The sequence below is a fragment of the Anthonomus grandis genome, unplaced genomic scaffold (assembly GCF_022605725.1).
Source record: "Anthonomus grandis grandis unplaced genomic scaffold, icAntGran1.3 ctg00000184.1___fragment_3, whole genome shotgun sequence".
Taxonomy (NCBI): domain Eukaryota; kingdom Metazoa; phylum Arthropoda; class Insecta; order Coleoptera; family Curculionidae; genus Anthonomus; species Anthonomus grandis.
The window spans coordinates 79095-91929 of record NW_026088439.1 but is presented as its reverse complement, the minus strand read 5'-3'; the positions used below and the strand labels follow the sequence as shown (position 1 = coordinate 91929).

Here is a 12835-nt window from a genome sequence, read left to right as displayed (position 1 = left end):
AGTGACAATATTGTTTCGCTACTAATGTATATGTATTTATTGATAGAAAAATATTTGAAATTAACTAGTAAAAATATATGTTTGTCTGCACTTTCGACAGCGACGGTTCTAAATAAACCCATTTAAAATTGAAGGTACTAGAACTAATTACATAAATAGTGTAAAATAATAGGATGGAAAGAGTTATATGAGCATAGGTAAAGTTGTATAAGTAAATATTGCCCAACATTATTAAAAGTTTAAGTTAATGCACTAGGTATTTCCATGGGCGAAGTTAGAGCCTCAAAAATGGGGGGGCTGAAGCTCCCATCCAGGGGCAGAGTTACACGAAGAGGTGAGGGGGTGGCCATCAAAGAAAAGTCCGCCGCAGGCGCCGTCGGAGGTAACGAATTTTTTGGTGGGCACCTTCATTTTCCCTTATAAGCCGTTAAAATTATAAAAAAAAAGAATAGTCTTAAACAGCTTCTATTCTAATTTGCTATATTATATACATAATATCATGAATTTGTTTTACTTTTATTTTCATATTAGGTTTCATCCAAGGAACACGTTTCTGAATTTTATTGCAATATCCATAATGTATGAACCATTCTGTATATGTATTGGAGTATATTGCATACACGTGAAAAGTCGCTAGTTTTTCAAAAAATTTTAAACTTTCAAGAAAAATTTCAAAGTTCAAAATAATATCATTTTAATATCTAATTGTCGGACTTAATTAATTTAGACAAAGTTAAACACGACGTTTCGGTTTGTAAGTATCTCCAACCATTATTATATTAAAATGTTATATTAAGTGTAAACTAGCAGTTTACACTTGGTAACGGTTGGAGATACTTACCAACCAAAACGTCGTGTTTAACTTTGTTTAAATTAATTAAGACAATGCAAATCCGACAATTAGATATTACTTTTCCATTGTCTGCCACCTTCAAAACCAATATCATTTTAATGAAACGCGATAATTCTTCAAAAATAGTAAAAGCAAAATTTATTTAAAATGTCCTTAAATAAAATGAAATCCAATAAAATTATCTTATAACTACTCTAATAAAAGTTTTCGATTTTCTTTTTTAAAAACTCTTTTAAAATTTCATCTGGCAACAATGACTTTGTTAGACCACTTTCAATACTAAGAGTGGTTAGTGCTAAAGAACTAAATCGATCCTGACCCATCGTTGACCTAAACCAATTTTTAATTCTTCTCATTGTTGAGAAAGAGCGTTCGCAGGACGCTGAAGAAATTGGCAAAACTAATGCTATTTGCATAACGGTATATGCATTTGGAAAAGTCTCTTTTCTTAATACATCTTTAATATCAGAAATGGTAATGTTGTGGCTCTGACTTTTATTTATGCAATTCCCAATAACGGTCTTTTCAGCTTTTAATAGCTCCATATCGATTAAAAAGGTATCTCCATACAATTTAATGAATTCCAAACTACCATCAAAATCCATCTGCAAAAAATTGAAGACAGATTTAGCTAATTTCTGACTATCGGAAGAAAATCTTATTTTTAGATGATTTATTATATTGTCGAGAGACCTATAATAAATTGAAATTAGCCAAAACTTTTGTGCCTCATTTTTTATCAAAGGTGAATTTAAGAACGTTTCTTCGTGTACTGCGAAAGTGGAAGCTTCAACCACATATTCTTTAAGTCTTATACTTTCTGGTTTTTTACGTTTTGAACAATTGGGGGGGGCTTATTTCATTTTAAAGGGGGCTAAGCCCCCCCCTAACTCCGCCCATGGGTATTTCTAATGCAAAAGCGTGCATGCACAGGATGTCAAAGTCGAAGTGGTCGAAGGCTTTAGATCTGCTTGTTTTTCACCCACCTCTGGAGTTCCTCAGGGCTCTAACTTGGGCCCCCTTCTCTTTAACGTTTTCGCTAATGAATTGATCTCCACCCTCAATTGCTCTCGGTTAGCATATGCTGATGACCTAAAGCTTTTCCATAGGATTGACTCTATAGCAGATTGTGGTCTACTGCAAAAGAACATCAATACTGTACATCATTGGTGCACTTTGAACCGGCTTAACCTTAATGTTTCCAAGTGTAATGTGGCCACCTACTTTCGTATCAAAAGTCCAATTGCCTTTAATTACTCAGTTAATGGAAAGTCTCTGGCAAGGTCTACCTGTTTCAAGGATCTTGAATAACCTTTAACCAAAAATTTTCTTTTATCCCTCACATCGAAGATACTGTTTCTAGAGCCACTCGCATGCTAGGCTTTATTATTAGAAATTGCAAACTTTTTTTGAACACTGCCAAAACTCTCTACTATGCATTTGTTAGATCCAGGCTGGACTACTGCTCCCTCATTTGGTCTCCCATTTACAACCAGCACATTCACCTATTAGAATCAGTCCAACGGCGATTCCTTAAATATTTGGCATTTAAGGATGATGGATTCTATCCTCCAAGGGGTTTTGACCATAACCTGCTGCTCTCTAGATATACTGAACGGTTACTTGCGAAGAGGAGAGAAATGCATTCGGTGAAATTCTTGTTTAATTTACTTAACCATAAAATTGACTGCCCATCCCTTTTGCAAAGGATTTGCTTTCATATACCACGCCCAGGATCCAGACAGTGTCCAGCTTTTAACTTGGACACAGCCAGGTCCAACATTCTATACCAGAGTCCTATTCACTTTATGTGTCAAAACTTTAACACTATTGCTGATTCTTGTGACATTCACCATGACGATTTGGCACTTATCTTAAATCGCCTGCGTATGGTCGGTGGGGGAGGCTAGGTTATTTAGTTTGAATACATTTATTTACTCATTTTTTTTTGCTCTTTTGATTTAAATTAATTCTTGATTCTTATCCTAATTTAGTGTTGATTTTTTATTATTTATTTATTTTCTCAAGTTCACTACTTTTTTTTTTAATTATATAGCAATTCTTTTATAGTTTAGTTGCATGATTCTAATACAATTCATGCATTCGTACATTTATATATTTAATTGATTTTCCTGTAACTGGGTATATGTAACCTGTTGGAAATAAAGCTTATTATTATTATGATATATAAATTTGTGTACTTTTAAACCTGTTTTAGTAAAATACTAATTCTTTATTTAATTAGTTTCATTTAGAACTTTTCAAGTCAACCCTGTTCCCTTTATCACGTTTTAAAAACGTCGTACCTTGTACAAAGGGTTTTATGGGTCTAATTGATCTATGGTAGTAGGAGTCAACGGCATATCTTTGAGTGCACTATACATTTAACAATAAAATTACTCCAATGATCAGGACCCTATAACCATCAAATCCCTCTCTTTATATAAACCCTTCATTTAATTCTCTTGGAGCTATGAGATCAGGATTTCTTGTAAAGCTACCTAAAGTAAAGTTTATCTTCTTGGTCTGTCAAGCTCGACTTATTAGGAATTTCCTGTGAAACACTTTCACAAATTATAGTCAGGCTCAGAAGGGTCTGCATCCCCAAATTGGTTATAATTATTCATTAAACAATTGTTTGTTTAAATACACAAGTTTATCACTATTTACTCAGTTAATGCCTAGTACAGTAACAGAAATAAACAACACAATTAATGGGGAAAAAATCCTTTATTCATCCAAGTTTCTTTCAATGCACAGCCAAACAACAAATCAAAGAGCTGAAGAGAGTTTTACATTATTTGGTATAAGATGTTACGTAATACTATAAAAAAATAAATACAAAAATGAGGAATGCAGAACATATTACAACACATGTCCTAGAAACTAGTAACAGGACGACTTAATCGACTTCTTCCATTCGAGAGGCGTCTTCGGCGTCGCCGCCTTCCGCGGGTGTTTCAGCCACCGGTGCATCATCAGTCAACATGACCTCCTCCTCGTCAATGCCCAAACCCAGTTTGATCATCCTGTAGATGCGAGAGGCGTGTACTTGAGGCTCCTCCAGGGTGAAACCGGAACTCAATAAAGCAGTTTCGAACAACAAGATGACCAAATCCTTGACGGCCTTGTCGTTCTTGTCCGCCTCGGCCTTCTGTCTGAGATTTTCAATGATCGGATGATCGGGGTTGATTTCCAGATGTTTCTTGGCCGCCATGTAGCCCATGGTGGAAGTATCTCTCAGTGCCTGCGCCTTCATGATCCTCTCCATGTTCGCGGACCAGCCGTACTGTGAAGTGACGATGCAGCAGGGAGATTCAACCAAACGGTTGGACACGACCACCTTTTCCACTTTGTTGTCCAAGATGCTCTTCATCACTTGGCAGAGACCTTCAAATTTAGCCTTGTCCTCTTCGCGTTTCTTCTTTTCCTCCTCGTCTTCGGGCAGTTCGAGACCCTCTTTGGTGACGGAGACCAGCTGCTTGCCGTCGTATTCCTTCAGTTGTTGCACGACGTACTCGTCAATCGGCTCGGTCATGTAGACGACTTCGAAACCGCGCTTCTTAACTCTCTCGACGAAGGCGGAGTTGGCCACTTGTTCCTTACTTTCGCCGGTAATGTAGTAAATCGCCTTTTGGTTCTCCTTCATTCTGCTGACGTATTCTTTGAGTGGGCACGCCTCCTCGCCGGACGCCGAGGTGTTAAAGCGGAGCAAATCGGCCAATTTGGACCTGTTCTGGGTGTCTTCGTGGATTCCCAATTTCAAGTTCTTCGAGAACTGTTCGTAGAACTTCTTGTAGCCGTCCTTATCTTCAGAGAGCTCCTCAAACAATTCCAGACATTTCTTGACCAAATTCTTGCGAATGACTTTCAGGATCTTGTTTTGCTGCAACATCTCACGAGAAATGTTCAACGGCAAGTCTTCGGAATCGACTACACCCTTGATGAAGTTCAAATATTCGGGGATCAATTCTTCGCAGTTGTCCATGATGAAGACCCTCCTGACGTACAGTTTGATGTTGTTCTTGCGTTTTTTGTTTTCAAACAAATCGAACGGAACCCTCCTGGGTACAAACAGGAGAGCCCTGAACTCCAACTGTCCCTCAACGCTGAAATGTTTCACGGCAAGATGGTCTTCCCAGTCGTTGGTAAGGGACTTGTAAAATTCACCATATTCATCCTGACTGATGTCATCGGGATTCCTGGTCCAAATTGGCTTGGTCTTGTTCAACTCCTCATCTTCAGTATATTTCTCTTTAATAGTCTTCTTCTTCTTTTTCTTCTCTTCCTCTTCATCCTCACCAACATCCTCAATCTTTGGCTTATCCTTATCTTCCTCCTCTCCCTCTTTCTTTTCCTCCTCAGCCTCATCATCGCTCAACTCCTTCTCGCGTTCCTTCTCCACAACCAACTTAATGGGGTAACCAATAAACTGCGAATGCTTCTTGACAATTTCCTTAATTTTTTGCTCTTCCAAAAATTCAGTCTGGTCCTCTTTAATGTGCAAAACGATCTTAGTACCGCGACCCAACGGTTCCCCATGATCAGGACGAATTGTAAAACTGCCACCAGCCGAAGACTCCCAGATGTACTGCTCATCATCGTTGTGCTTCGATACCACGGTGACTTTATCGGCCACCAAGTACGCCGAATAGAAACCAACGCCAAACTGACCAATCATGCTGATATCGGCACCGGCCTGAAGCGCCTCCATGAAAGCTTTGGTTCCAGATTTAGCAATTGTACCCAAGTTGTTCACCAAGTCGGCTTTCGTCATGCCAATACCAGTGTCGATCAAAGTGAGGGTGCCTTCGGCTTTATTGGGGATGATTTTAATGTACAGCTCCTTGCCCGAGTCCAATTTGGACGGGTTCGTCAGCGATTCGTATCTGATCTTGTCCAAGGCATCCGACGAGTTGGAAATCAATTCTCTGAGGAAGATTTCTTTGTTCGAGTAGAAGGTGTTGATGATCAGGCTCATCAACTGGGCAATTTCCGCCTGGAAGGCGAAAGTTTCGACGTCGCCGCTTTGTTCTTCTGGCATCTGAAACAAAGAGATTACAGATTAGGTTACTTCTGTAGAGAGTAGAGTAGGCTTTTTATTTGACTCAATATGCAAGACATTAGTTGCATATTAAAACTTAAGAGACTTAAAATCACACAGTACACTTTATTAAATTAAATGCACTGATGAATTCTGTGGCATCATAAAAAAAAAAACTCGCTCAAACAGAATTTCTCTTACTTTGGGCTTAAATTTATTAAATGAGAGTACCTTAAGGTCTTGAGGAAGAATATGAAAGAATTTAATTCCAAGATTAGAAGATGCAATGAGAGTTTAATCACATAATTGAGCAAATATATGTCACAAAAAAATTAATAACCTAATTTAAACCAAAAGATCATAAAGAATATGCTACCTAGAAGGACAAATAGGGCAGGTATTCCATTACCGAGTAAGGTTCTATGCTAATGAGGTGTTGAAATACTTTTGTTTTAAACCACCTTTCCTGTTGAATGCAGTTTTGAAGTTTATTGAAAAATTTTACACAAGCCTACAAGGGACTTGTTTGTGTTAAAGACAGTTTATGTGGTGGAACATTTAAATTGAGGCTTCTTGTGTTGTCCTTTTTATTTATTCATCGGTCAACAGTAATCTTAAGTAATAACTATACTTCTTTTTTTTTTTTTTTCAAGTACTTTATTGTCGAAAATTTGGTACATGTACACGAATTTTATTGACAAAGCTTCAGAAAATAAATACAATCAAATTAGATTTTACAAAACAAATATAAAAAATTTATACAACATATAAAATGCCTAAAAAAAAATGCAAGAGAAAATGTTACAAACAAAATCTTTATAAAATAAAATCCATGCATGTAGACAAAGGTAGCAGAGATAAAGGGACACATAAAGGTATGTTCAAAATTAAAATTAACAGATTAAAAACTTAGCATCTACTACACAACATCCTCAGCCTTAAAAAAGTCTTCAATCGAATAAAAGGCTTTTAGAAGCAAATATGACTTCAGTTTACAACGAAACTGGCGCAAAGACTGAACACTTCTTAATTCCACGCTAATGTGATTATAAATCATTAAACCGCGATATATAAATGAATCTTTGATAGATGTAAAATGAGGAATAGGAAGGGGAATATTATTAATCTGTCTGGTAGGATAACTGTGATGTCGGATTGGAAAACTGTTCTTATTTTTGAATATTAAACATGCAGTTTCCAAAATAAATAATGATGGTAGGGTCAAAATACGGCTCTCTTTGAAAAGATTACCACAATGCATTCTAGAATGGGCCCTAAATAAACTTCTGACAGCCCTCTTTTGCAGCACAAAAATAGACTGAAACAGATAATTTATAATATATAATATATTCTAATAAACAATACTTAGCTAAGCCTAACCACCTAAAGAGTGGGACTAGGGTACTATCCCAAGTTAATAGCCCTAGCTGAAGACTTAAATTTATTTAAAGAAGTACTGAAAAAGTCAAGATCTTTTGCAAATCTATTCACTGTAGAAGCTATTCTGTTAATAGGACTATTTAGTAAATAGGATGTTGCAAAAGGGAATATGGAGAAACACCTGACCTCATGTTGTGTAAGAGGATACATTGTCATATATGGACTCGAGTATGACATGGTCTCAGAACAGGTAAGATTCAGGCCCAAATTCAAACGAGCATATCTGGCATAACTTGCTCTGAACATTCTCAATCCTCGCAGTGTAAATGAGAAAATGAGGTGACCAAATTATATTGGAAAATTCAAGAGATCTCACTAGGTAAGTATATATAAGTGACTTCTATGCTGACACATTGATGAAGTCTTTGCAAGATCTCTTGATAATTCCAAGCAGTTTATTAGCTCTCTTTATGGTAAGTATACACAAAGTGGTGGGAAAAAGTAAGTCTCGGGTCCAAAAAGACACCTAAACCCCTAGACTGAGTCAAGCTGTTTTAAGGGAATACTTCAATAACATGAACCCACATTTCTCAATATTCAATGACATTTCATTCAACTTACACCCAGAAAACACTTTGTTTATGTTTAACTAAAAAATGGGCAAAGAGATGGACATTACTTAACCAAAAACATAATACATTGAAATATGTAGATAGCCAAGAAGGAAAGAATGCTTAGTTGTTTAAATTCTTTTGGTGCCATTTCCAAAGTAACCCAACTGTTTTTTTGAACTGCGAAGGGCATAGAACTATCAACCACCCCCACCTCAAAAAATCACCCTGTATCTCAAAATAGAATAAAAAATGGCATAGCATACTCGCAATAGGACTTTCTGACTTATATAATTTTTTAAAACCCTTATAGAGAAACATGCACTGTTTTTTTGGTACATTTTGCAGTTGATCTCGACAATTAAGGTTTCGGTCAATATAAATGCCAAGAACTTGATTTAGCAGGTCTAATACTCTGTCTCTAGGCAGTCTTCACGGGATTGATTTGTTCTAAAATAAAAACGGTCTTTTCACAGTTAAGCAAATGAATGCTTGTTTCCACTGAACCACTGCTTTAGTGTTTTAGTTGCTGACCTGGTAAATGTATCTAAAGATTGATTCCAAAGGAGGATATTAGAGCAAAATTAACTAAACTTGACAAATCTCTGACTGCATAGTCTGGTATTGTCTAGACCAAGAAAAGAAAAGGCCCAAAATGCTTGAGAAGGAGCTTAAATGAATATAACCTAGACAGGCTTCTCAAAGACAGAAGCCCGTCTAGGTTATATTTAATAGAGTGAACATCAAAATCTCAATTGAAAAATTAGCAGCTTTGGACCATTGGGGAAACTATCTGACAAATAGATTTTGGGTGGTGAAAATACCCAATTTTCCGGGAAGATTTTTGGACAGTTTGCAGTTCTACAAGATTACAATTTTTGTTAATTTGAACTTAATTGTAGTCGACCCATCTGAAATAACTGAGCACCATGTTCCCAAGAAATTCAGACAACTTCTAGAAAAAAATGTTGAAAAATTTTATTATCTAATGGTCCAAAACTAGAAAAAGTTCTGGAATTTAGTAGTGGTGTTTTTCTCCCTATACAGCTTTGTGCATATTAAACTGAATCATTCCCAAAACATTATAGTTCTAGAACACATTAGAAGAAGTTCCCCCAGAAGACATTTTTTTGCATACTACTCGACCTGGTGAAAATAGGACACAAAAAACATAAACCACATGGAATTACGTTGTCCAAAGGGTCCCTAAAGCATTTAAATCAAGAAATGTGCCTTACAAAAAACGTGCCGGCAAAACCACGACAAAAAGTAACAAAATAACAATAAAATGAAGTGAATTCTTACCTTTATGGCTTATAACGCAGTTAAAAGTAATAAAAAAACGTTCACTATTCGAATGAAAACTCTTGGGGAAACTTGTGAAAAATCGCTTTGAGCTTCGCTTCGCGCTCTGACAACTTTCAATTCAATCTGACGCCGGAATCGACTCGTTGCTGGTATTTATAGGCGACGCGATTCACGTAAATTCGAGAAGTAAATGGAAGCATTTCGGAGGCGTTCGCGGGTCGATCGTGCGAGCGAGACAGAGATAAACTTCCGGAATAATCCGCGCTAAATTTAAAATGTTGTTTATTGTTTCGAGGCCAGTTTCGCGAATATTCTGGGGTTTATTGTGAAAATTATCTTTGAAATGGGTTGTTTATGGGGTTTTGGGTAATTTGGTCATACAATATTGGTTCTTATTTATTTTAGTTATTATTCGTAAATAAATTGCAATCAAAAATTGTCACGAAATATGTTTTATCATAAAGGTTATAGTTGCATTTTAAATCAAATTCATGTACCTATAATAAGTTTGTTTTGGTATTTACTGCTATTTACTAGCTAAAACATCACTATTTCTTTACAGCTCTTTATTTTATTTAGTTTCTCTTGTTGTATTGCCTTCTCTAAACGTCTAAATTAAAAATTGAATCTCACAGGCTTTTTTTCCCAATAAAATTTATATAATTTAAATCAGTAAATATAAAATATTCTAGTTGTGAACATTTTTAACAAATCGATATTTCCAGAAATGTCGGGTTCAACATTCTAGAATATCCTCGATAAATCAATACGTATGGGGCTATCAAGAGAATCAATGGAAAAATCTCGAATACGACAATAAGCGCATTTCCATGGCACTCTTGGGCTAAATAAAAACAAAAAAAATATAACCTCAATCAATGGTGTCTTGAGGTGGGCCGATGTATTAAATCCTAGGAGTTCTTGTTGTATTGTATTATGAATAAAGCTTCTGAAGGAATATCTAGTTTTTTATTTTTAAATTAGGCCAATAAACTCCTTGCTGGCTAATATATTGTTTTATTAAAAACGAAAGTTTCCATTGGAATTTATTTTTACGCTCGACGCACGTCCAGAAACTTCTAGGTTATGTTCATAAAATACTACGGAGATTTCCCCTAGGTTAATATTTTGTGGTTATGTTTGTTTTGGTTTCAAAAGGGGTTTCAGGAAGTTTCTGGTTCTAGAACAGTCTCTAAAAGCTACACATTAATAAAATATGGCCCTATATGTGAAAAAAGGTAATGTCTCTTTAGTTCATTAGTTGCCAGGCTTCAAATACATATAAATCTCTCTTCCTCTTAATTCGTAAATATGTGAGTTTCTATGAAAACCATTAAGAGAACCGTTATTATAAGTTTGCCTTTCCTTCTTGGGTTTTAATGGGTTTATTTTTACACCCTTTCAAGTAACGTTGAAAGTTGTGTTCCATCTACATTTTACAAATTATCAACGTAGAGTTCTTATCTCTTATTCATGGTTTTAACATTTAAAAATTAAGAAACAGCATCAAAATTGAGAAAGATACTAATTCAAAAAGAAGAACTAATTTTAGTGTCTCTTTTTACTATTACTGAAGTTATATGGTGTTTATATGATATGGCTGCATAAGGCTCAGTCCAGAAAAGCCCACTTTACTGAACCCCAAGATTCACAGCAAGGCCAATTTATTATGGAACATTCTCACTAATAATAATATCAAGCAACTATTTATTGGCTCACACAACTTTCAATTTTATTTCAGTTGTATTATATAGGATTAGCTAAGGAATACTCCATTACAAGTTTCATTTTTATTATAGCAACTTGCGAGGCCTTAACCCCTCTACTCACTTTCAAAAGATTCAGGGGGAAAATAAACGTGCAAAGACCGCAAGTGCCCCATTTCGAAAAAGCGAAATTCTTAGCCCTCACGAAACCATGGTTCTTATCGAAGACCAAGGGCAAAACTCCATTAGAATTGTGCACCAAAGACGCGATACCCCCTTACAAACTAAAAGAGGATGAAGAAAATATGTTTCAAAAAATTATCGCTCAGGAAGTGAACAGATGGTTTCACACATCGAAGCTTATCGGTCTGTGCCATCTAAATCCGATGCCGAGGGAGCAACAGTTTAACGCGTTCAAAGCTTTTAAGTTGTCCAATATGCATTTTCGACAGTATGGCAAAAAGACCCTCGAGATGGCCATCAAAGGCACTAAATATGAGACCGTTTTGGACTTTTATGTGTCCAGGAATATGTTGATATTTAGTCCAGAACCTGAGATTAAACAGATGTTGAAGATTTTGAAGAAATTTCCTGCAGTGGTTTTAATGGGTAATTTTTTTTTTTTTTTTTTTTTTTTTTTTTTTTTTTATACACGGGATCAACCCCATTACAAAAAATATATATATTTCTGAAAAAGAAATAAAAGCTATACTACCTAACCACTAATTACTAATTAACAATAACTATCAGACTTAATCTTAATACCAAGGATAATTAAACCGTTTTACAAGTAGTAACAATATTCTCTCAAAATCAGAACAATTAACAATGCAAAATTAGCTAAGAAAAAACAAAATATATTATTATCAATGACAATGATCAAATGTATTTCAAATCATTAATCATGGAGCAAAATTAATTCAAAAAACAAAATCCTACAAACTCTTAATAAGACTCCTAAAATGCAATAAGGAAATTCCCAAAACTTCAATTCCAGTAGAGTTTACCTATGGCTATATACACCCTGTACAAGGGCATCGCCAGAGAGGAGGCTTAGAGGTTAACAACACGAACCTAATGTTGTATTTTTCACATTTCTGTATTACAGAAAGGGAGAGGTGACTTGACAAATTATCTCCGATCATAACTTTGTGCTCTAATTTTTTTACAAATGGAATCACAATAGAATAAAACCAATCTTCGAAGATTCTTGTGTCAAACCATCCGGATTTCGACCGATTGTATCTAGAGTCTTTAGGTCCATGATGAGTCCAAGTATCATACAGGTGCGCACTCTTGTAAACTACGTAAGGAGGATGTCCCGGCCATCATAACAGAGACAGAAGCTTTACTACTATCAATGCAGCGCGCTCCGGATGTTTTGAACCCCGTTTAACTATGACTCGTTTTTTTTCGGGGTCTTCTGTAAAGTTAGTCTCATCATAATTAAAGATATGACTTGGTTCTACCCCTTCCAAAGATGTTAATAATTCCGACAAATAATCATTGATTATATTTTCAGATACTTCAGAACGAGATCTTTTGACATTTTCTGCATTTCTTTTTGTTAACTCCTTTCGATGTTCAAATAGAAATCTTTCCATCCATCTGCGACCAGGCATGTTATTTTTAAATCTCTTTTCTTTGACTCCTTTATTGAACAAGAATTTTTATATCGTTAAGGGTGAAAAGAAACCCCTAACTACCTGCCATTTTTATCCCATGAACAAATTGATTCTCCTCTGTTAGGTTTAGGAGGTTAAGGCTAAACCAGTCATCCGGCTAATTGAAACTTTACTTTTGAAAACGTATATTTCGTAACTTATCACTTATTAATTTCTAATTTCACTTAATAATTAAGCTATTAAGTAACTTCAATCTAAGATAAGGCTTTACTATATATACCTATACATATTTACATTTCGGGGGCTCG

General features: G+C 35.7%; 2 protein-coding genes across 2 annotated transcripts in view; one reads left to right on the top strand and one right to left on the bottom strand.

Annotated features, from left to right (window-relative positions):
* Positions 1–3564: 3564 nt before the first annotated feature.
* LOC126749512 (heat shock protein 83) lies at positions 3565–9361 on the bottom strand. Its single transcript, XM_050459210.1, has 2 exons — positions 9194–9361; positions 3565–5897 (listed from the first exon to the last, which is right to left on the bottom strand). Exon 2 carries the CDS (start codon positions 5895–5897, stop codon positions 3756–3758), a length of 2142 nt encoding a protein of 713 aa, XP_050315167.1. The 5' UTR covers positions 9194–9361; the 3' UTR covers positions 3565–3755.
* Positions 9362–10297: 936 nt separating this feature from the next.
* The window catches only part of LOC126749515 (39S ribosomal protein L10, mitochondrial-like), a 5708-nt gene continuing 3170 nt past the window's right edge, over positions 10298–12835 (top strand). Inside the window, exons 1-2 of the mRNA XM_050459213.1 lie at positions 10298–10434; positions 10996–11511. Of these exons, the coding sequence (XP_050315170.1) occupies positions 10413–10434; positions 10996–11511 (538 nt within the window). The 5' untranslated portion in view covers positions 10298–10412. The remainder of the gene's footprint in view (positions 10435–10995; positions 11512–12835) is intronic.

What these genes read in the sequence shown, in the direction of transcription:
- LOC126749512 (XM_050459210.1), bottom strand. Translation starts at nt 5,897, where the DNA reads ATGCCAGAAGAACAAAGCGGCGACGTCGAAACTTTCGCCTTCCAGGCG.